This window comes from Melospiza georgiana, unplaced genomic scaffold (genome assembly GCF_028018845.1).
Source record: "Melospiza georgiana isolate bMelGeo1 unplaced genomic scaffold, bMelGeo1.pri scaffold_29, whole genome shotgun sequence".
NCBI lineage: Eukaryota > Metazoa > Chordata > Aves > Passeriformes > Passerellidae > Melospiza > Melospiza georgiana.
In genome coordinates, this window is record NW_026652215.1 from 7,950,967 (window position 1) to 7,972,748 (window position 21,782).

The 21,782-nt window shown below is 49.8% G+C and overlaps 1 protein-coding gene across 1 annotated transcript; it reads left to right on the forward strand.

Annotated features, from left to right (window-relative positions):
* Positions 1-15,943: 15,943 nt before the first annotated feature.
* Positions 15,944-18,853, forward strand: LOC131096486 (olfactory receptor 14A16-like). The gene is made up of 2 exons (XM_058044826.1): positions 15,944-16,022; positions 17,913-18,853. Exon 2 carries the CDS (start codon positions 17,936-17,938, stop codon positions 18,851-18,853), a length of 918 nt encoding a protein of 305 aa, XP_057900809.1. The 5' UTR covers positions 15,944-16,022; positions 17,913-17,935.
* The last annotated feature ends 2,929 nt before the right edge of the window (positions 18,854-21,782 follow it).

Below are 21,782 nucleotides of genomic sequence, written 5' to 3' on the forward strand. Positions count from 1 at the left end.
GTCAGGAGCAGGAATGTGGAGGAGTGAGTGCAGTGTCTGAAAACAAACTGCGCACTTCTTCTCTCCCCCCCTTCACTCTCTGGAACACTCTTAAAGATACAAAACTTATTATTCAACATAAACAGAATGAGACAATTGGGGATAAAAGCATCATATAGTCAACCCAGGACATTCCACCCCTTATCCCCATATCGTCTGCTTACTACTAAAACTAATATAAATTCTAACTCCACAAGTACATACATGATACATCCATTTTACAGCTATACACAGACAATGGTAATAACGTTCAGGAAACAGTGATATTTATACAGGTTGTATCCAACAATCAGATCTCCCTGAAGTACACATCGTGTTCTTCCATCTTTTTGCATTATCCACCATGTGCAACCTGGTCCCTGAGCAAAAACAACCCCACTAATGGGTTTGTCTGTATTTGAGGCAGGATTAATCCAGACTGTCTTCCCTAAAAAACCTCTGATATGTACCACTGGGACTTTGTCTCCATCTACTCTCTGCAAAGGCTCAGATTGGGCAGGGCCCACTCGGTTAGTAGAGCCTTGGCTTTTAACTAACCAGGTGGCTTTTGCCAGATGCTGCTCCCAGTACTTGAAAGATCCTCCACCTAATGCTTTCAATGTGGTGTTCAACAGTCCGTTGTACCTCTCTACTTTTCCTGCAGCTGGTGCATGGTAGGGGATATGGTACACCCACTCAATGCCATGTTCCCTAGCCCAGGTGTTGATAAGGCTGTTCTTGAAATGAGTCCCATTGTCTGACTCGATCCTCTCAGGGGTGCCATGTCTCCACAGAACTTGCTTTTCAAGGCCCAGGATGGTGTTCCAGGCTGTAGCATGAGACACAGGGTAGATTTCCAACCATCCCGTGGTGGCTTCCACCATGGTCAGCACGTAGCGCTTGCCCTGGCGTGTCTGGGGCAGTGTGATGGAGTCAATCTGCCAGGCCTCCCCATACTTGTACTTGGACCACCGCCCATCGTACCAGAGGGGCTTCACTCGCTTGGCCTGCTTGATGGCAGCACACGTCTCACAGTCATGGATAACCTGAGAAATACTGTCCATGGTTAGATCCACCCCTCGGTCTCGTGCCCACTTTTAGGTGGAATCTCTGCCTTGATGACCTGAGGCATGATGGGCCCATTGAGCTAGGAACAACTCCCCCTTATGTTCCCAGTCTAGGTCTATATTTGGCACCTCTATCTTTGCAGCCTGGTCTACTTGCTCATTGTTTTGGTGCTCCTCATTGGCTCTACTCTTGGGGACGTGGGCATCTACATGGCAGACCTTCACAGGCAGTTTCCCTACCCTGATAGCGATGTCTTTCCACTCATCAGCAGCCCAAATTGGTTTTCGTCTATGCTGCCAGTTAGCCTCTTTCCACCTCTCCAGCCATTCCCACAGAGCATTGGCTACCATCCATGAATCAGTGTAGAGGTAGAGCTTTGGCCACTTCTCTATCTCAGCAATGTCCAGGGCCAGTTGAACAGCTTTGAGTTCAGCAAGTTGGCTTGATCCACCTTCTCCTTCAGTGGCCTCTGCCACCTGTCTTATGGGGCTCCATACGGCTGCTTTCCACTTCCGGTTCATTCCCACAATGCGGCACGAACCATCAGTAAAGAGAGCGTATCGTGTATCTTCTGCTGGCGGTTGTATGGTGGAGCTTCTTCAGCCCATGTCACTTCTTGTTCCCCTTCATCAGAGAGACCAAAGTTTTCACCTTCGGGCCAGTTTGTAATTATTTCCAGAATCCCAGGGCGATTCAGTTTTCCAATACGGGTGTGCTGTGTGATAACAGCAATCCATTTGCTCCATGTAGCATTGGTTGCAGGGTGCATAGAGGGAACCTTTGCTTTGAACATCTACCCCAATACTGGTAGTCGGGGTGCCAGGAGGAGTTGTGCTTCAGTGCCTATTACCTCCGAGGCAGCCTGGACTCCTTCATAGGCAGCCAGGATTTCTTTCTCTGTGGGAGTGTAGTTGGCTTCAGAGCCTCTGTAGCTACGACTCCAAAATCCCAGTGGTCGACCCCGAGTCTCCTTAGGCACCTTCTGCCAAAGGCTCCAGGACAATTCATGGTTCCCGGCTGCAGAGTAGGGCACATTCTTCACCTCTGGTCCTGTCCTGACTGTGCCAAGGGCTACTGCATGAGCAATCTCCTGCATGATCTGTGCAAAGGCTTGTTGCTGCTCTGGGCCCCAGTGGAAAGCGTTCTTCTTACGGGTTACCAGGAAGAGAGGGCTCACGATCTGACTCTATTCGGGAATATGCATCCTCCAAAAACCTATGGTGCCCAGGAAAGCTTGTCTCCTTCTTATTGGTGGGTGGAGACATTGCTGTGTTCTTGTTGATGACATCGGTGGGAATCTGACGCTGTCTGTCTTGCCACTTCACTCCCAGAAACTGGATCTCTTGAGCAGGTCCCTTGACTGTGCTCTTCTTGATGGCGAAGCCAGCTTTTAGGAGAATCTGGATGATTTTCTCCCCTTTCTTGAATACCTCTGCTGCTGTCTTCCCCCCACAATGATGTCATCAATATATTGCAGGTGTTCTGGAGCCTCACCCTTTTCCAGTGCAGCCTGGATCAGTCCATGGCAGATGGTGGGGCTGTGCTTCCACCCCTGGGGCAGTCGGTTCCAGGTGTACTGCACTCACCTCCAGGTGAAAGCAAACTGAGGCCTGCATTCTGCTGCCAGAGGAATGGAGAAAAATGCATTGGCAATGTCTATAGTGGCGTACCACTTTGCTGCCGTGGACTCCAGCTCGTACTGGAGTTCCAGCATATCCAGCACAGCAGCGCTCAGGGGTGGAGTCACTTCATTCAATGCACAGTAGTCCACTGTCAATCTCCATTCTCCTTCAGATTTTCACACAGGCCAAATGGGGCTGTTGAAGGGTGAGTGGGTCTTCCTTACCACCCCTTTGCTCTCCAGCTCTCGGATCATCTTATGGATGGGGATCACAGCATCTCGAGTGGTCCTATACTGCTGTTGATGCACTATGGAAGTGGCAATTGGCGCTCGTTGCTCTTCTTCCGTCAGACATCCTACTGCAGATGGATTCTCAGACAACCCAGGCAAGGTGTTCAATTGCTGGATGCCCTCTGTCAATACAGAAGCTATTCCAAATGCCCATCTGAGTCCTTTTGGGTCTTTGAAGTACCCACTCCGAAGGTAGTCTATGCCCAAAATACATGGGGCCTCTGGGCCAGTCACAATAGGATGCTTCTTCCACTCATTTCTCGTTAGGCTCACATCAGCCTCCACCAAAGTGAAATCCTGGGATCCCCCTGTCACACCAGCAATAGAAACAGACTCTGTCCCACATGTCTTGATGGGATTAATGCGCATTGCGCAGCAGTATCGACCAAAGCTTTGTACTCTTGTGGTTCCGATGTGCCAGGCCAACAAAACCACACAGACCAAAAAACAATTTTCCCCAGCCTCTACCTGGCTAGAGGCAGGGCCCCTCTAAGCCTGGTTATCCTTCTTTCCCTGGGCGTATGTTTTGGATGTTCCTTCTAGGGGGCCAGACAGGTCATCATCATCATACCTGGCCATTCGGGCAACTGGAGCTGCTTTCCTTCTGGTGGCTTCCTTCAGTTCACGCACCCGTCGTGCCAGAATAGCAGTAGGTCTCCTATCCCACCTTCTCATCTTTTCCCCACAATCACGCATGTAAAACCACAGCTCAGCTCGTGGGTGTACCTTCTCTCACCATCTAGAAAACGTCTGCCTTGGAGACCAGAACCTCGGATCAGTACGGCTGAAATTTGGAGAATGTCTTCTTTAATCTCCTCTCTAAGCTTCTTATGGTTCTCCTCTACCTTATCCTCTAATTTCTGCAGATGTGTTTCTACCGCTCTGATTCTGGCATGTGTCGGGCCATGTACAGCATCTGCATATGTTCAGAGCTTCCTTGCCATGTCAAGCACAGTCTCATCCCTCTCATCCCTCCTCATTATGGCTAAAGCAGAAGCATATTCATGTGGCCTGAGTCGTACAAGTTTTCGCCACATCACAGACGTGCATGGTACCAAGTCTGGGTTCCTAGTTGTTACATCATCTGAGAAGATAATCTCTGCCACTGCCATTTCTCTCAGGCGTTGGATCCCTTGCTCTATGGTCTTCCACTGGATTTGATGCATATAGAGATCATCTGCACACAGGTATCTTTGTGCAACACTTTCCAAGACCCCTGCCCAGAGGCTGTGAGCGTTAGCCCGCCTCATCATTCCTTGGTTGATAACAGGATCATGTGACAGGGATCCCAAATGCCTCGCTTCAGTGCCATCCAGAATTGTAGCCTCACCTGCATCATCCCAGAAACGGACTAACTAAGGTGTAAAGTCTTGGTGTTTCGCAGGTCCCAGTCTGGAGCAGGCCCAACTAATTATGGATTCATCAGGTCGTTGAGTGTAATCCTTCCTTAGGCCATGAAGGTCCTTCAGGGAAAAGGACTCAATATTGGCTTCTGATCTTGCATCTGCTGCTTTGACTACTGATTTTATGTCAGGAGGCATTGAGGGTCCTTCTCCTTCTCCTTCATCATCATCATCATCATCATCATCATCATCATCATCATCCACTGGTCGATTGGTCTTGTCCGTGCACCTTCCACTTCTAGTGCTGGTAGCCACAGCCATTGGTTGAGGCTTATTGTCTGGTTTAGCTGCTGGCTTAGTCTCACTGGCTTAGTCTCACTGGCTTAGTCTCACTGTCTGGTTTGGCTGCTGGCTTCAAGCCTGGGCTGTTGTCTGCAGCCTGAGTCACTGGGATAGTTGCTGATTTATCTCCCTGCCCCCTTGCCTCTGTCTGCTGCCCGACAGTATCTAGCAGTGTGCGATAAGCATATGCCAGGGCCCAGCTCACTGCAATGACCTTCCTCTCCTTAGGCTCATCCTGGTACTTCTCTTTCAGATATTTCCCCACCTCAGCTGGGTTCTGAATTTGTTCATGGGGAAAATCCCAGACTATAGGGTCAGAGAATTCCTTCAGGATTTGGCCCATATCCTCCCATTTTCCACACCACTTAGGATTTTCCACACCGGGGTTTACTCCTGAGTCAGGGGTCTTATCAGCCCGTCTAGAAATCTCAGCCCTCATTCTAGAGAAGCAGCAGGCTGTATAGAGGAAGGTTACCAGACTGAATACCAGGAAGATGGTTTCTTTAAAATTGAGGGGAAACTGAAGATCCTTCACTAGTGATGCAACTGATTCATAGGAGAAGGAGGAAAGCAGAGGCTGAAAAAAACCTCATTCCCTCCTGCTCCTCCTCCAACAAACTGGATGCATAACCACAGCCATGAACCATTCATACCTGGAGCAGACCCTAGCATGTTTATAAACTTCTTGCACATCATTGCCACCAAGCCCAGCAGGATAGCTATTCTGGTCACTGCCCCTCTGATGTAAAAACTACATATTAGGGGCAATACTAAAGCTATTTCTGGATAGGAAAATAAACCTAGGGACCAGAGAGGTATTAAAATCTCAAAAAACCCTAGGGACCAGAAATGCATGCAAAGCTTCACCCCAATAGACATTATGAATTCAAAAAGCATGGCTATTAGCTGATTTAAAAAAACACAGAGTAATAGCAACCAAAATGCAGTCAAAACAGGGTTTTTCCACTCTCTCGAGCCCCCAGGATGGGCGCCAATATTTGTCCTGGTTTAGGGCAAATTTGTTAAAGAATCTGCAAAGGAGGGCCCCTCCAGAAAGCAAACCCACACGGCCCCTCCCCTCAACTGGTTTGGGAAGAATTCCTCGGAGAGAGGTAGAAAGAACCTGTTTATTGACAGGCACAGCACCCCCCAGCACACAAAATGAACAATACCAGATGACACCACTCTGAGAAAGATGACAAAATCAGAAAGTCTCTTTCGGAGGTGGTTGCTCTGTTCTCAGTCCCTCTGACGCTGGGGCAGCTGCTGCAGCCAAATGGTGCCAACCCTCGGTGTTCCCAGGCCCCAGTGGGGAGCAGGTTTGAGATGGTCGAAGAAAAGGAGAAGAGAAAGTGTCCAGGAAGGAATTTGGACTGTTTAGCTAGAGCTAGCTAATAAGCAGAGGCCAAAGCAGAGCAGAAGCGAGAGCAGAAAGAGAGCAAGAAAAGCAGCAAGCCGAAAGCAAGAAGCAAAAAACACCCCTATGTACTGCCTGTCTCTGTGTCCCTGATAAGAGAAACCCAAAAACAACTTTCGCTCTTCAGAGCTGGTCTTAAAAGCACAGAACAGATGAATGGGGATACAAGCATCATAATGTCACCCCAGGACAAGCTGTCACAAGGTGACAGGACAAGGACGGACAAAGAGAAAAATGATTCTCACATTTGACAAAGGCCCCCAGCCTGTGAAAGAGCAAAGGAGGAAGATCAAAGCAGTGAGAGGGACAGAGCACCCCCCTGACGTGGGTGCAAGTGTGATATTGTCCCCTGTGTGTGTGGCCTTCCCAGGGTGGGGGTTTACACCTGAGCCAGTTTGGGTAAGGGGGTGGTGTTCACCCCCTGAGCAGGGATTACCCCACTGTTTCAGGTTGAAATGTAAGATGTAACCAAATGCATGTTTTCAATTACCATCTTCATCAACTGTTATAAACAGGTGGGGCAGTGTTCTTTATCTCTTCCATGACTCAGCCCTGATAACGCCCTCCAGGGGAGACATCTGTGAATGGGCCATTGAATGTCACTGCAGGACTGATAAAATTCCATCATCCCATTGTGGGAGGCTCCACCCAGGGGGAGGATCCAAGCATTCCTACCTGGATATAAGCTGAGGCTTGAAGCACCAGGAGCACCTTGCCTACTGGATTCCCAGAGGACAAGAGCTCCATAACCACCACTGGACCTTGAGAGAAAGACCAGACCCTTCTGCAGGATCACTGCTTTGACAGAATCACCTTGATCACTCCAACAGGACTGCAGCCACCATTTAATGGGACTGCTGCCACCACCCTGACCAACAGGGTGTCAGGTTATATCCTGACTCTGTCAGTCTAAGGCAGTGTTTGTTTCTGTATCATTGTCTTGATCTAAATTTTTTTATTAAATTGTAATTCTGGTTTAGACCCTCCCCAGGTTTGCCTTACAACTAGTACAAAAAACAGTGTGCTCATCCCTTGTTTTCCTCCCTAAACAGGATTTCCCATCCCCAAACCTTTGCCAGATGGAGGAGGAGGATGCGAGGAACAGGAAGGAGCCCTGGGATACCCGGGCAGGTGAGGAGGAATTCAGTGCCCCTTTCCCTCTCTCTCCTGCTCCATCTCCCAGCCCAGCACAGCCCCCAGCTGCAGGACAACCCTGCTGCCAATGCCGTCCTCCCAGGGATGCACTGGGGGAATCTCGTTCCCCTTCCCTCTGGCACACAGGCAAATCCCATTGTCTCCTTGTCCTTCCTCCCCCAGACAAGGAACTGGGGGTGGAGACTAGGCAGGACAAATCCCCATGGCAGAACCTCAAGGAAGAGGCCATTTTGAGTGACTCCAGGGAACCGGAATCCAACAGGGAAGAAAAGCCAAAGAGATCCTGCATGAGGGTGGGCTCCAAACCCAGCACAGGATGCTCTTAGGAGGAAAGACCCACCCTGAGCCAGGAAGGTGAAGAGATCTTCAGCCAGAGCTCAAAGCTGGTGGTCCATGAGCAGCTTCATCATGGGGAGAAGCCCCACAAGATCCTGGAGTGTGGGAAGAGCTTCAGGCAGAGCAGCACCCTGATCAGCCACCAGATGATCCACACCAGAGGATGGCCCTATGAGTGTGGGGAATGTGGGAAGGCCTTCAGCTACCGATCCATCCTCGTCATCCATCAACACATCCACACCAGGAACAGGACCTATGAATGTCCCATGTGTCAGAAGAGGTTTCCAACCAGCTCAAATCTCCTCCTGCACCAGCGGATTCACACCAAGCAGAGGCCCTTCCACTGCCCCGACTGCAGGATGGGCTTCAAGCAGAAATCCCACCTTGTCAGACAGTGGCGCATCCACACTGGGGAGAGGCCATTTGAGTGTCGGGAATGTGGGATGAGCTTTAGCCAGAGCTCCAACCTTATCTACCACCAGAGGACCCACAGCAGTGGGTAATGTTGGTAAGAGCTTCAGGCAGAAGTCCCACTTGATCTGCCACCTAAGGATCCACACTGGGGAGAAGCCCTACAAGTGTCCCCTGTGTGGGAAGAGCTTCTCCATGAGCTCTCAGTTGACCAGACACCATGGACGCACCGGTAAGGGAAGCCCTGCAAATGCCCCAATAGCAGGGAGACCTCCATGCACCGCTCCAGCTCCATCCCCCATGGGAGGATCCACGTCAGGCAGAGCCCTGGTGACCTACATTCCCTGTGATTTGCACTGGGAGGACATCTGGCTGGTTATCCTTTTGGTTTGGCCCCAATTTTCTTCTTATTTTTCTTTATCACTTAAAAACACCTGAAATAGGACTAAAATGAAAGATATTGATCAAAGACATCTTAAGTTCCATCAGTTAACAGTTACTTGAGCAGGAATTTATTATTTTGGGGCATATTCTGGAAGATTTGTGGGTTCTTGGGGGATTTCAGGAAGTGTTCTCCACATCTTTGCACTCCAAAGGTCAAGATGGATTGATCTGTCACCTCAAAACAACTGAGTCCCACTGAAAACACCACAATCTTACCCCAAAAGGCTCAATCCAACTTCGAATTGCCTGGTTCCCACCTAAAAAAAACTCTGTCCCATGCCAAAATTACTCAGTTCCATAGCCTCCAGGATGAGATGGGGTTGGAAGGAGATTGGGAGAAGTGGCATACAAATTTGAGGGTGTGGGATCAGGATTGTGTAGGTCTGGATGTATGTGATCTATTTTGATAGTAAATAAAACTTCCAGAATTATTGATTTCTGTCCCATTCCTTTTCCATCAATTCCGGTTTGTTTTTCAAAATGCCACCTTCTCAGCTGATTGTGTTTGTGCACTCCTTTCTCTCCTGCCTTTCTTTCCATGCTCTGTTTCTCTCTCATTGTCTTCCTTGACCAAGGGCAGCTCCCGCAAAAGACCCTGTCCTGATTTATTTCCCAATCCACGAGCTACAACAACCATGGGAGAAGTTATGAAGGCTGGCAGTGAAATATCACTGTAGGATCTTGCTCCACTTGGCTTTCAGCCCTTTCTTGAGAGCTTTGTCTTCAAGGGCAGGAAAATCTTTTCCTGGCTGGGAACTGGAATTCCAGCCCCTGGCAGTGTGTGAAATGGATCCCTTAAGGGCATTTCCGAGGCTGGGCATTCCCAGTGTGCTGCTCCAGCCATGCCTCCCAAGGAGCTGTGCAGAGCCAGGGCACAAGGTCCACAGCTCTCTTTTTCTGCAGGGCCACAACAGCCCCTGGTTCCATGAGTTTCCCTACTGCCAAATGCGGTTCCTTGGTTCCCATGGATGTGTCACCATGGATATTTGGTGCCATGAAGTTCTTCAGTGTCACAATGGCCTCCTTCGCTCCATGAGCTTCTGCAGTGTCACAATGGACTCCTTGGATGGGCAGTGTCACCATGGACCATTGGCTCCATGCAGCCCCGCTGGGTCCCCATGGACTCCTTGGTTCCATAAGGTTCTGGGGGTGTCTCCATGGTCTCCTTGGATCCACAGTGTCACAATGGACCACTGGATCCACGTGGCCCTGCTGTGTCACCATGGCATCTTGGTTCCATGGGACTTGAGTGTCACAATTGACTCCTTGCTTCCACATCACCCCCTCACTGCAAAAAAGGGCCTCTTCGTTCCTTGAGGAACACAAAAGCTTTGTAGAAACAAGGGCAAATCCTGCTTAATACATATGGAAATATTTGTTTGCATTCAAGAGAGAGGTTAACGGTGAGGACGGCACCAGCAGCTTCTATCTACAACAGAGATCCAGGGAAAGGACAGGGACAGAGAATTCAGCTGCAAGACTCAGAGAATTCTTCTCCCAGAGATCATTTCTGCTCACACTTTCCCTTGGAGAAAGGTGACACCATTCCAGGTAGCCTGGACTGAGCAGGTGGTTCCTGAGTGGTGTTTGTTGCTCAGGAAACCTGCTCAGGCTTTTCCATTAGTTCTGGTTTGAAAGAAAAACCAGAGAGAGACTCTAAGTCAGAAATACAATTTATTAGGAAAAGAAATCAATAAAAGAAACTAATACGCATGTAATAATACAAAAGAAAACCACTCAAAAATCAGAATACAAGCTAAAACCCATTTGGTCAGGGTGTTGGTAACAGTCAGTTGGAATGGTGGCTGCAGTCCTCATGGAGGGGCAGATGTGGTTCTGTTGAAGCAGTGATCCTGGTGAAGGGTATAGTCCTCCTCTGAAAATCCAGTGGAAAAGGAAATTTCTGGGAAATTTAGTGGAAAGGCAGCTTGTTCTGTCCCAAACCCCAGATTATATCCAGATGGGGATGCATAGCTCCTTCCCCTTGGGCAGAGCATCTCACAATGAGCTGATATCATTCTATGAGTCATGCGGTGGGTCCATTAAACAGAAATGGCTCCTGGAGGGAGTTATCTCTGAGTCATGCAGAATGACATTGATGGGCCCATTAACAGGAGATAAGGAATAAAACAATGCCCCTCCTGGTTTAAACTGCTCTTGAGGATGGGAATAGAATACATCTTTATATTGTAACCTATTGTATGCCACCCTTCCATCTATTACCGATTGAAGGGTGGAACGGAAGAACTTCATATTTGGTGTCATTTTGTGCTCTGCTGGGAGTTTCCCAAGGGCTGGTAGTGCTGTTGGCTTCAGGAACAGTTTGGGTACTGGCTGTGGGACTGAGGGCTTGGTGAAAAATGAGAACGGTTGTTACTCTTGTATTTACAGTCTTTTGCTACATGTCCAGTTTTCTCACAGTTATAACAGTTTCCACTGCCTTTATTAAATTTTGTATTGTGGGGAAGCACATTTGCTGCAACCAGTGCTTCCATTGCACCCTGGCTTGTGGCCTTTGCTAGGCTGGAGTCACGGTCTGAGACTGCTTGGCAAACGCAAGCATCAACCATCTGGGTGATGGTCAGCTCAGGGTCAAGGGGGAGGGCATGCAGAACCTTTCTTCAGTCAATACTGGCATTACAGAAAGCTAATTTGCTAATAAGATAATCCCGGACCTTTTGATCATCTACCTGTTTTTCCAGTGCTTTCATAAGGCGATCTACAATCTTGATATAGCTCTTGTCCAGGCAGTGGCAAATGTCAGTGAAGTCACTGTTGGGTGTAGAAGCATCAGGTGTTTGGAGGAGGGTAGACCATACAGCACCTTTGAGATCTTCCGGTATTGACTGGGGGAGGACTTCAGCCTGATATTTCAGTCTGGTATAGTCCCTTCCCTGGTAATGCGGTCCATTATGAGTTGTTGTTGCCCTTCTTCCTTAACATAACCTTTTGGTAACTCATTAAGTTTGTTTATCCAAAGTCCTTTCCACAAAATAAACTCGGCAGGGGACAATATAATTTTCGTACACTGTTTTAAATCATACAGTACCATCGTGTGGGCAGTAAATGTTGCATCCAGCAAATTGTTAAAATAGGGAGAACCCCTCCAATAATCTTTTGTGGCCTTTACTAAATCCTTCATTTCCCTGTGGGGAATAGATTCCCATTTAGGTTTTGGCCCCTGCTTATACTGCACAGGTGCCACCTGAATCTTGGATACTACCTCCCAGTCTCCCTCCTTTGCAGCTTTTCTTCGCATCCTCTGCCAAGAATCCTCGGACTCATCCTCACTCTCAGATAAGCTATCATTCTCTTCCGATGTGGAGGAAGCAGGTCTGCTGGCAGAGGCACAGGGCATTTGGCCAACTGGCAACACCCTGTGTTGAAGGCCTTTGGTAGCAAAACTGGCTTCCTTCCAGTTGGCCCCATGTCCAGTTCCAGGGGGGGAACCCAACGTCAAGGTGGGACCTGTCACAGGGGAGGTACCCGGAGCAAAGGCGGGAAATGGGGATGAAGGCTGAAGGGAATCTAAAATGGCGGTCTCTCTCATAGGAGCATTGCCATCTTGTGATTTATAGGAAAGGGGGATTAGGATCAGGGGATGAAGGAATGTGGACAAGGGAATATCTCAGGACAGCATGGCCACTACCACCCTGAGGTGAAGACAGAAAAGGAGAGGAGATGGCAGGCAGCAGATGGCTTGTCTGTTCCAAAGGATGGGCTCCATCTCCCATCCTGTTCTAAGGGAACGTGGGTTCGGGAACCTGGGGGGCGAGTTGAATAAACCAGGACAAAGGGTTGGAACCATGAACCCGTGAAACGATCCATTAAATTGAATGAAACAATGGATAAAATTTCCCACCTTTTAAAACCCCTTGTGTTTGTAAAATATAAAGATTTTCTTCAAGAGAATCCCAAAACAGTAACTGATAGAATCAACAGAGATATCAGGAAGCTCCTCAAATAACCATGAACAATACCTTTTAAACTCCCCTCAGAAAATTAACTACCCTCTAAATTTAGAAGTCTCCAAAACTTTACAAAAACATCCATTTCAGCTTGGGAATGAGTATTTCCCATAGCTGCCCCCAATGGAAGAGGGAATTCCCAACCACAGGCCTGGAAAATCAACAGCTCAAACCCCTGGGAGCTCTCTGCTACTCAGTCACTCAGTCTCACAGGCACAATCTTCAGTCAAAGTGGAGCTTATGGGGCTGTCAGTGAAGTTGGTCCCATGGATCTTGAAGGGATGGTCAACTTCTACTTTAGTGAGATTTGATAAAACTCTAGTCTCACTTCAGTGTTGTGGCTGACCCAAAGGCGTACAGCTTCCAGTGACATCTGGCTGGCAGGATCACTGCTGAAGATGCTCACAGGAACCTCAATGAATCTGGTCACCGTTCGGGTGCCATGTGTAGAATTGTGACTCTACTGAGGCCCTTGGAGTGTCCAGCACTCATGAGCCCAAAGCTGACTGCTACCTTAGAAAGCTGATAGAATGGGTAGCATGGGCTTTCATATGATCTCCTGCAAACTGGGTTTATTGGTACAGGAACAGGGTACACAGCTGAACAGGCTCCAGGGACAAAGACAGGGTGTAGGCTGAGGGAACAGGGCCTTATATGGGGTAGTGAGGGTGGAGCTGAGGGTCAGAGTCCAATGGATATGGGGGGAAATGGTGCAGAGGAGGGGTCAGAGGTCAGGTCAGCCAATAGGCAAACAAGGGTGAAGGAATGCAGCAAACTAGGGTCAATGGAGGGACACAGAGAGAAGAACATTCTAGGACTAAACAAACATGGGCAATAGGAGTTGAACTAGGGTAATTACACCAATGGGCCAATGGGGTAACATAACATGCCATAAATCATGTGTCTGCAAAGATCAATGGGAGAAGAAAGCATCTCACCCTAACCTGAAAGCCTACTCCTCTTATCTGGAACCAGTCCTCCATGTCTAGGGGATTGAGACTCTGATGGTGGGCCCCTGGGCCTCCACACACCCTCACAGGTGGCCCAGGGCAGGTCTGGAGTGATCTTGGTGGCACGTGGGCTTGGCACACATGTGAGGAGGGTGTCTGTATTCAATGGAGAACTCAGGAGTTTTAGATTACTAAAATACAAAAAGAAAACTCCTCTTAGCCTGAGTGCAGCCAGTTCTCCAAGCTAAGCTGGCCTCAAGTAACAGAGGAGGGACAGGATGGGGTTGGCGAATGTGGAGTAAGGTGGTCCACACAGGGTCAGATCTCAAGGTACAGCTTCTCTGATCACGCCAGACCACTTGAGGAGAGTCCCTGCGTCACTATCAGTCACTGAATGATGCAATTACCTCTGCTCTAAAGAGAACCACATACCTTTAAAACAGGAATGTGGATTTATTAGAAGCTCTTTGAAATATTTCTCCATAACTATATAAGAAGAAATTCCTAGTGATTTGCACAACAGAAGATGGAAATCAAGGCAGAGCCATGGTTTGTGAGGACTTGCTTGATCCTCATGAGCCTCATCATGCATTTGGAGCTGAGCCCTTGAACCTCAGGGTCTGAGAAGAGATTGCACAAACCTTTCCAGAAGTCAAAGACAGACAAAAACCCCAAAGTGTCTTCAGGCATGAATGTGTCCCACTGAGGCCCATCCCCAACACAGGCTCCTCATGGAATCAAGAGTATTGGAGGCCAGGATGGCATGAAATCCTCTCAGAGACTCAGTGCAGAAAGGAAAATCCAAAGCACCTTAAAAACCTTGAGTATCTCAAAGTATTAATGAGCACTACTGGGTGTCAGTGCAAAGCTCTCAAGGGACTTGTTAAAGCAGAAAATTTGGGCTATGATTGCACAAAGCTCTCACAGACTTTGTATCAAAAGGGAAACACCAAGTACCTTAAAAATTCTGAAGTACCCTGAAGTATTAATGAGCCTCACTGAGTGTTGCTACTGACAAAGCCTCTCCAGAGACTAATTACAACAGATAATTGGAGGCCATGATTGCACAAACCTTTCAGAGACTCCAAGACAAAAGCAAAACCCAAAGTCCTTTGAAAAACCTGCACAGAGGCTCCTGGCACAGAGGCAGCTCCTGGCAAGGGCAGTGCTGCAGAGAGACAGCTCTGGCCAGGAGCAGCTCCTGTGCACAGCCCAGCAGGGCTGAGCACTGCCTGCAGCCCCCCTGGGCACAGCACAGGGGCACACAGGGGTTAAACTCAGCCTGGGCTGGGAGCACAGAGCAGAGCTCACTCAGGGCTCACTAGAGCAGAAATCATCCCAGGTTTGAAGCAGTCATTCCCTGGCTGTGGGAAGAGAAGCTGCAGTTCCTGCAGGGATCTCCTGGAGCTGGCACATCCCACAGCTTTGAGGACCTTTCAGGAGGACTCTCAGAGCTGCTCCAGGGCAGGGCTGTGGCCCTAGGGCAGGCCTGGCTTTCCCTGCTGCCCCAGCCCAGGCACAGCCCAAGGCAGCTCCTGTTGCCAGGCTCTGCTGCAGGGCTGAGCAGCCGGGGCTGCAGCCAGGGGTGCCCAGGGCTGTCGTGCAGAGCAGGGTCCTGCAGCCCAGGGCGCTGTGCTGGGGCAGGGACTCTGCTGCCTGCCAGGGACAGCTCTCAGCCAGCCCTGGCAGCTGCTCCCGGCACGGTGGGGAAGCTGTGGGGGGAAGGAGCCACCCTGAGCAGGGCAGGGGCTGCTGCTGAGAGGGGCTGGGTGGGGCAGGGCTGCTCCCAGCTCCAGACCTGCCTGGGCACAGCTCCGGAGGACACTTCCCAAAGAAGGTAAGCCAGGGATTGCTGGAAAGATCAGGAGCTTTGCTGAGAGTGTTTTCAATTTCCTACTTAGAGAAAGATAGGAATGTTGGGGTGGTGACAAAAAGAATTTTGTATTTTTTACATTTTTATATATTCATAGCTCTCTAAATTACTATTATATAGTTACAATCCTATAATCCTTACTTAACTCTACTAAACTCTTAACTGTATTAAACCACTATTCTTATGTAGCTTTAATCCTGAATTAAATCTAGTATGTTTCCTTACCTTTCTCTTAATAACCTGACTGTCTAAATATATTCCTAAAATGCTGTATAGTCCTATTCTTTTATATAGTCCTGAAATACTATATAGTCTTCTAGGAACTGGACATATAGGAGCATTTTGGGTTTTGAGAATGAGCAGAATATGAGCAGTCATTATAAAAAGTGAAGGCAAAGAAGCCTTTGGACCTACTCCAATGGGTTGACCCAGGGGTGTGTAACTAGGGAAACTAAATCTCCTTTTGGATGCTCCTGTTAAATATCCTAATTAGTCAACCTTAATAAATTGTTGAAATCAGGAGGTGGGTGTGCCCTTTCCCACTGGGACACCTGGAAGCTTCCAATAAGTGTCTGGCTTTTACTTTACTTTACTGTTCTAACAATGCTGCAAGGGTTTTTTTTGGTTTTTTTTTCCTTTGGATTATAGACAACAGGGGGATGAGAGAAGCAGAACAGGAATTGTAATCCCAGATTCACAGAACATTCTGAGTTGAAAGGGACACACAGGATCATCAAAGGAATGTTTGAACATTTACAGGGACTCCAGAACTGTGACTTAAGCTGGTCAGTATCTCTGCTGGGAGCCTCCCAAAGGCCCTCAGCCACTCCTCAGCCCTGCACAGCAGCAGCATCACCTCTGCAGGGCCCAGCAGGGCTCTCCTGAGCTGCCCTTGCCCAGCTGCACACAGAGCCTGCCCCAGCCAGGGCCCTGCACACAGGCAGGTTTCTGTAGGGCCCAGCCAGGGCACACAGGCTGGGATGGGCTCTGTGAGCGCTGGCAGGGACAAGGCTCCTCTCAGGAGGGAATGTCCAGGCCCAGGGAGAGATTCAGGGAAGGAGAGGGGGCTGAAGAGAGCAGAGCTGGGGGCAGGATGAGGGCACGGTTGGTGTGTGGGAGGTGCCAGGCACAGCTGGGCACGGGAACACTGTCCTGAGTGCCCGGCTGTCTCTGCCCTGCCCTCTCAGGCACAGCACCACAACATCTTCTCTTGGTTCTGCCCTGCCCTGATATTGTCACTGTTATCTGCTGCTCTCAGGGAGGCTCTGGCATTTGCAGCAGCTTAGTCAGGCATTGCCCTTAGAATTCCTGCCAGGCAGGGCTGTCCATGGGAATGGGGTGTCCAAGCTTCCCTGGCACCTGTGGGGCTGTGGGCAAAGCAGTCCATGGGAAAGGGGAATGAGCTGAGCCCCCTGCCTGAGATCCCATCATGGGCACAGCCGGGGATCTCCTTGCTGTGCCCTTCCAAGCTCTGAGCTGCCCTCCTGGGTGCAAATCTGTGCCAGAGCCTCTGGAAGTTCCCTGAATGTCCCACAGGGAAGGGCAGAGCTGCCACAGCTGAGGAAATGCTGTTGGGTTTGCCAAGGGGGCCGTGAGTGTCCTTGGCACAAAGAGGTGCTGAGACCTTGCCTAGAGACCTTTAGGGAGGGTGAGACATTCAGGGATCCCTCTGCTCTGGGCAGTATCTGGTTTATCCCAGGCTGACCCCAGAGTGTGACTGTGCTCTGATTGCAGCCTAAGGTGCAAAGCCAGAGTAGCTGGGAACAAGCCCATCCAGCCCCTCACCTTCCCTGAGCCACAGGGAATCCTTTGCCTCTCTCATCTCTAAGTGGCAAACTCTGAGTGCAGCAGGAATGCTTGGGATTTCTGACCTCAGAGAGCTAGGAATGATGTGTGGGTAGGAAAACAATTCCTTAAACCAGCTCCTGCTATCCATGCCCTAAAAAACTTGGAATGCAGATGCTATTGAGCCTGTCTGCATTAGAAGCAATTCCTCTGTCAAATCCTGAATATCCAGCCTTGTCCCTCTGCCACATGGCCACAAACTCAGGGCAGTAGGGCAGGGATGGCTCCTTGAGGGCCCCCATGCACAGGCCCGGCGTCTCCTGGCACACTCAGCCAGCAAAACTGGAGCTCAGGCAGGGACCCAGGTGAAGGTTTTCCAGAGCAGGAACAAGGGTCTGTGAGTCCCAGTGGGACAGGCTATAGGGAATGGCCCAGGTTTGGCTCAGAGCAGCTTCTCCTGACTATTACAGGGTCCTGAGTGGGTCACTGGGGGTGAGAGAAAGACGAAAATCTTGTTTCTTGATCAGAAGGCTGGACTTATTGATATATAATATATAATACATTATGACTATACTAAATAGAATAAAGAGAGAAGTTGCAGAGGCTCCTAGCTAAGAATAGAAAGAAAGAATCTATAACAAAGTTGTGTCCAGGGACTCGGTCCCTAACTTGCACTTGTGATTGGCCCTTAATTAAGAACATGGGAACAACAACCAATCACCAATCAAAATAGGTGCATCCTATTGCATGCCACAGCAGCTGATAACAATTGTTTACATTCTCTTCTGACGCCTCTGCCTTCCAGAAGACGCAGAAATCTGAAAGAAAGGATTTCTGTGAAAAAAATGTCTGCGACACCTGACTTGTCACTGTCCTTTCTCCATGAAAAGGTCCCCATGTTCAGCCCCAGCAAATGTCCAACAGCAGCTCCATCAGGCACTTCCTCCTGCTGGCATTGGCAGACACGCGGCAGCTGCAGCTCCTGCACTTCTGCCTCTTGCTGGCCATCTCCCTGGCTGCCCTCCTGGGCAACGGCCTCATCATCAGCGCCGTAGCCTGCGGCCACCACCTGCACACGCCCATGTTCTTCTTCCTGCTCAACCTGGCCCTCACTGACCTGGGCTCCATCTGCACCACTGTCCCCAAAGCCATGCACAATTCCCTCTGGGACACCAGGAACATCTCCTACACGGGATTTGCTGCTCAGCTCTTTTTCTTTATGTTCTTCATGTCAGCAGAGTATTTCCTCCTGACCATCATGTGCTACGACCGCTACGTGTCCATCTGCAAACCCCTGCACTACGGGACCCTCCTGGGCAGCAGAGCTTGTGCCCACATGGCAGCAGCTGCCTGGGCCAGTGCCTTTCTCAATGCTCTGCTGCACACAGCCAATACATTTTCCCTACCCCTGTGCCATGGCAATGCCGTGGGCCAGTTCTTCTGTGAAATCCCCCAGATCCTCAAGCTCTCCTGCTCCAAATCCTGCCTCAGGGAACTTGAGATCATTGCAGTTAGTGTCTGTTTGGTATTTGGCTGTTTTGTGTTTATTGTTGTTACCTATGTACAGATTTTCAGGGCTGTGCTGAGGATCCCCTCTGAGCAGGGAAGACACAAAGCCTTTTCCACCTGCCTCCCTCACTTGGCTGTGGTTTCCTTGTTTGTCAGCACTTCAGCATTTGCTTACCTGAAGCCCCCCTCCATGTCCTCCCCATCCCTGGATCTGGCCCTGTCAGTTCTGTACTCGGTGGTGCCTCCAGCCCTGAACCCCCTCATCTACAGCCTGAGGAACAAGGAGCTCAAGACTGACATGTGGAGACTGATGACTGGATAGTTACAGAAACATTAAACTGTGGGTCAATTTCTGCAAATCACTTGTAATAAAACACATTTTTGATACTTCTTGTTGGTTTCATTTGGGAGATCTGTTTTCTTTGTTTTAATTTTTTCATATTGTCAACAAAGTAAAGCCATTCCTTGTGCCATTTCTCATTTTGTTTCTCTCCACTTTCCCTGTAGCCACAGACTCTGTCAATGAGGGGCTGCGCTCTTGGTAGCTTTAAATGAACTAAAAAATCTCCCAGCAAAGATTTCTGCAGAGATGCCCTTTTGTTGCCTTCTCTGGAGCTGCAGCAGCAATGTCTGTGTGCAGAGCTGGGGGCAGATCAGTGCTGGCACAGCAGCTGTGCCCAGCAGCAGCAGCACTTGGTGTTGCCAATGCTGCTGCCGTGGCCCTGCCCCGCTGCCCTGGTAGCCCTGGTGTTGCTGAGGGGCCTGAGTGCTCTCGGGGCCGGGCACAGCCCTGGGGGTGGCAGTGTCAGGGCTGCAGCAGGGACAGGCCAAGTAATATAATTAATTCGTAATAGAAATAATTTGTAATATAAATAATCTTTGATAGTTCTTTTGGCTTTGCTCTTTTTTCCCCCTGTGTTTTAGTTTTTCAATATTGTCCATAATATAAAACCATTGTTTCTGCCATTTCTCATTTTGTTTTTCTCCACCTTCCCTGGAGCCACTGACTGTGTCAATAGGAGCTGTGCTGTGGGTGGCTTTAATAGAACTAAAGGATGTCCCAGCAGAGTTTTCTGTAGAGATGCCCTTTTGTTGCCTTCTCTGGAGCTGCAGCAGCAATGTCTGTGTGCAGAGCTGGGGACAGATCAGCACTGAGTACAGCAGCCCTGCTCCTGCTGGCCGCACCATTCCTGATCCAGGCCAGGAGCCATTGGCCTTCTTGCCCACCTGGGCACACTGCTGGCTCATGTCCAGCCTGCTGTCCATCAGTCCCTGCAGGTCCCTTTCTGCCTGGCTGCTCTCCAGCCACTCTGTCCCCAGCCTGTAGCACTGCAGGGGTTGTGGCCAAATTGCAGGACCCGGCACTGGGACTTGTTTAACCTCACCTTGTTGGATCCAGCCTCTCCAGGGCCCTGTGCAGAGCCTTCCTGCCCTCCAGCAGATCAACACTCACATCCAGTTTGGTGTCATCTGAAAAGTCATCTGTCCTTGGTTCCATGCGGCCCCTCAGTGTCACAATGGCCTCTTGGTTACACATGGCCCTGCACTGTCACACTGGTCTCCTTGGTTCCATAAGGCCCCAAAATTTGGCAGTTGACCCCTTGGTTCTGTGGGACTTCACAGTGTCATAATGTGCTCGTTGGTGATGCAGTTCCACCTCATTGGTGCTGCAGTGGGCCCTTGTTTCCACAAGGCCACATAGTGTCACAACATTCTTCCAGATTCCTTGAGGCCCCATCGTGTCACAGTGGCCCATTGGTTACACAGGATCCGGCAGTGTCACAATGTCCCCTTGTTCTACTGGGCCCTGGAGTCTCCCAATGGTCTCCTTCATTTTGCAGTGCCAAAATGGTGAAACCCCTTGGTTACACAAGGCCCTGCAATGTCACAATGGCCTCTGTGGTTCCATGAGGACCCAGAGTGTCACGATGCACTCCCTGGGTCCATTTGGCTCCAAAGCATCACAGTGTACCCCTAGTTCTATGGGGCTGCACAGTGTCACCATGGTCTTCTTAGTTCCATGAGGCCCTGCAGTGTCACAATGGCCCCAGAGTGTCCCAATCATCACAGAATAACAGAATCAAATAGGCTGGAAAAGACCTTTGAGATGATCAAGCCCAACCAATACCCTAATACTGCCTTGTCACCCAGACCATGGCACTAAGTGCGACTGGAGAGGGACAGTGACTCTGCCACCTCCCCCCCCGGCCAGCCCATTCCAATGCCCACTCACCCTTTCTGTGAAGAACTTCTTCCTATTGTCCAGCCTGAACCTCGCCTGGTGCAGCTTAAGGCTGTGTCTTCTTGTCCTGCCCTCCAGCAGATCCACACTCACTCCCAGTTTGGTGCCATCTGCAATTTGTGAATGGTGGACTCGATCCCCTCAGCCAGATCATCAGTGAAGATATTAAACAGGACGGGGCCCAACACAGATCCCTGGGGGACACCACCAGTGCCTGGACACCAGCTGGGTGCAGCACCATCCCCACCACTCTCTGGGCCCAGCCTCCAGCCAGCTCTTAAATCTCTCAGCAAGGAGAGAACCTGCCCAAGCCATGGGCTGCAGCTTTTCCAGGCAATTCGGTGGCTCATGGTTTTAAAGGCTTTGAAGTCCAGTATCCACAGACTGTCCTGCATCCACAGGTGAGTCACCAGGTCATAAAAGGAGACCAGGTTGGTCAGGCAGGACCTGCCACCCCTAAATCCACGCTGGCTGGCTCTGACCCCCTGGCCATCCCATGGGTGCTCTGTGATGGCACTCAGGGTGATCTGTTCCATAACTTTGCCAGGCACTCAGGTCAGGCTGACAGGCCTGGAGTTCCCCAGCTCCTCCTTCCAGCCCTTCTTGGGGATGGGCTCACACTGGCACCTCCAGTCCTCTGGGCCCTCCCTGCTGAGCCAGCACTGATGGTAAATGATGGAGAGCAGCTTGGGGAGATCATCCACAGCTCCCTCATTCCCCTGGGATGGATCCCATCTGATCCCACACACCTGTGAGCATCTGAGTGGCTCAGCAGGTCACCAGCTGCTTCCTCCTGGATTACAGGGGAGCTGTTCTGCTCCCTGTGCCCATTTACCAGCTCAGGAGAGCACTTGTCCTGAGAACAGCCTGTCCTAATATTGAAAATTGAAACAAACAAGGTGTTAAGTAGCTCAGCTTTTCTTTCTCTTTAGTTTCTATATTCTCCACTACATCCAATAAGGAATAGACATTCCCTTATCTCTCCTTTTGCTATACACTTTTTATAAAA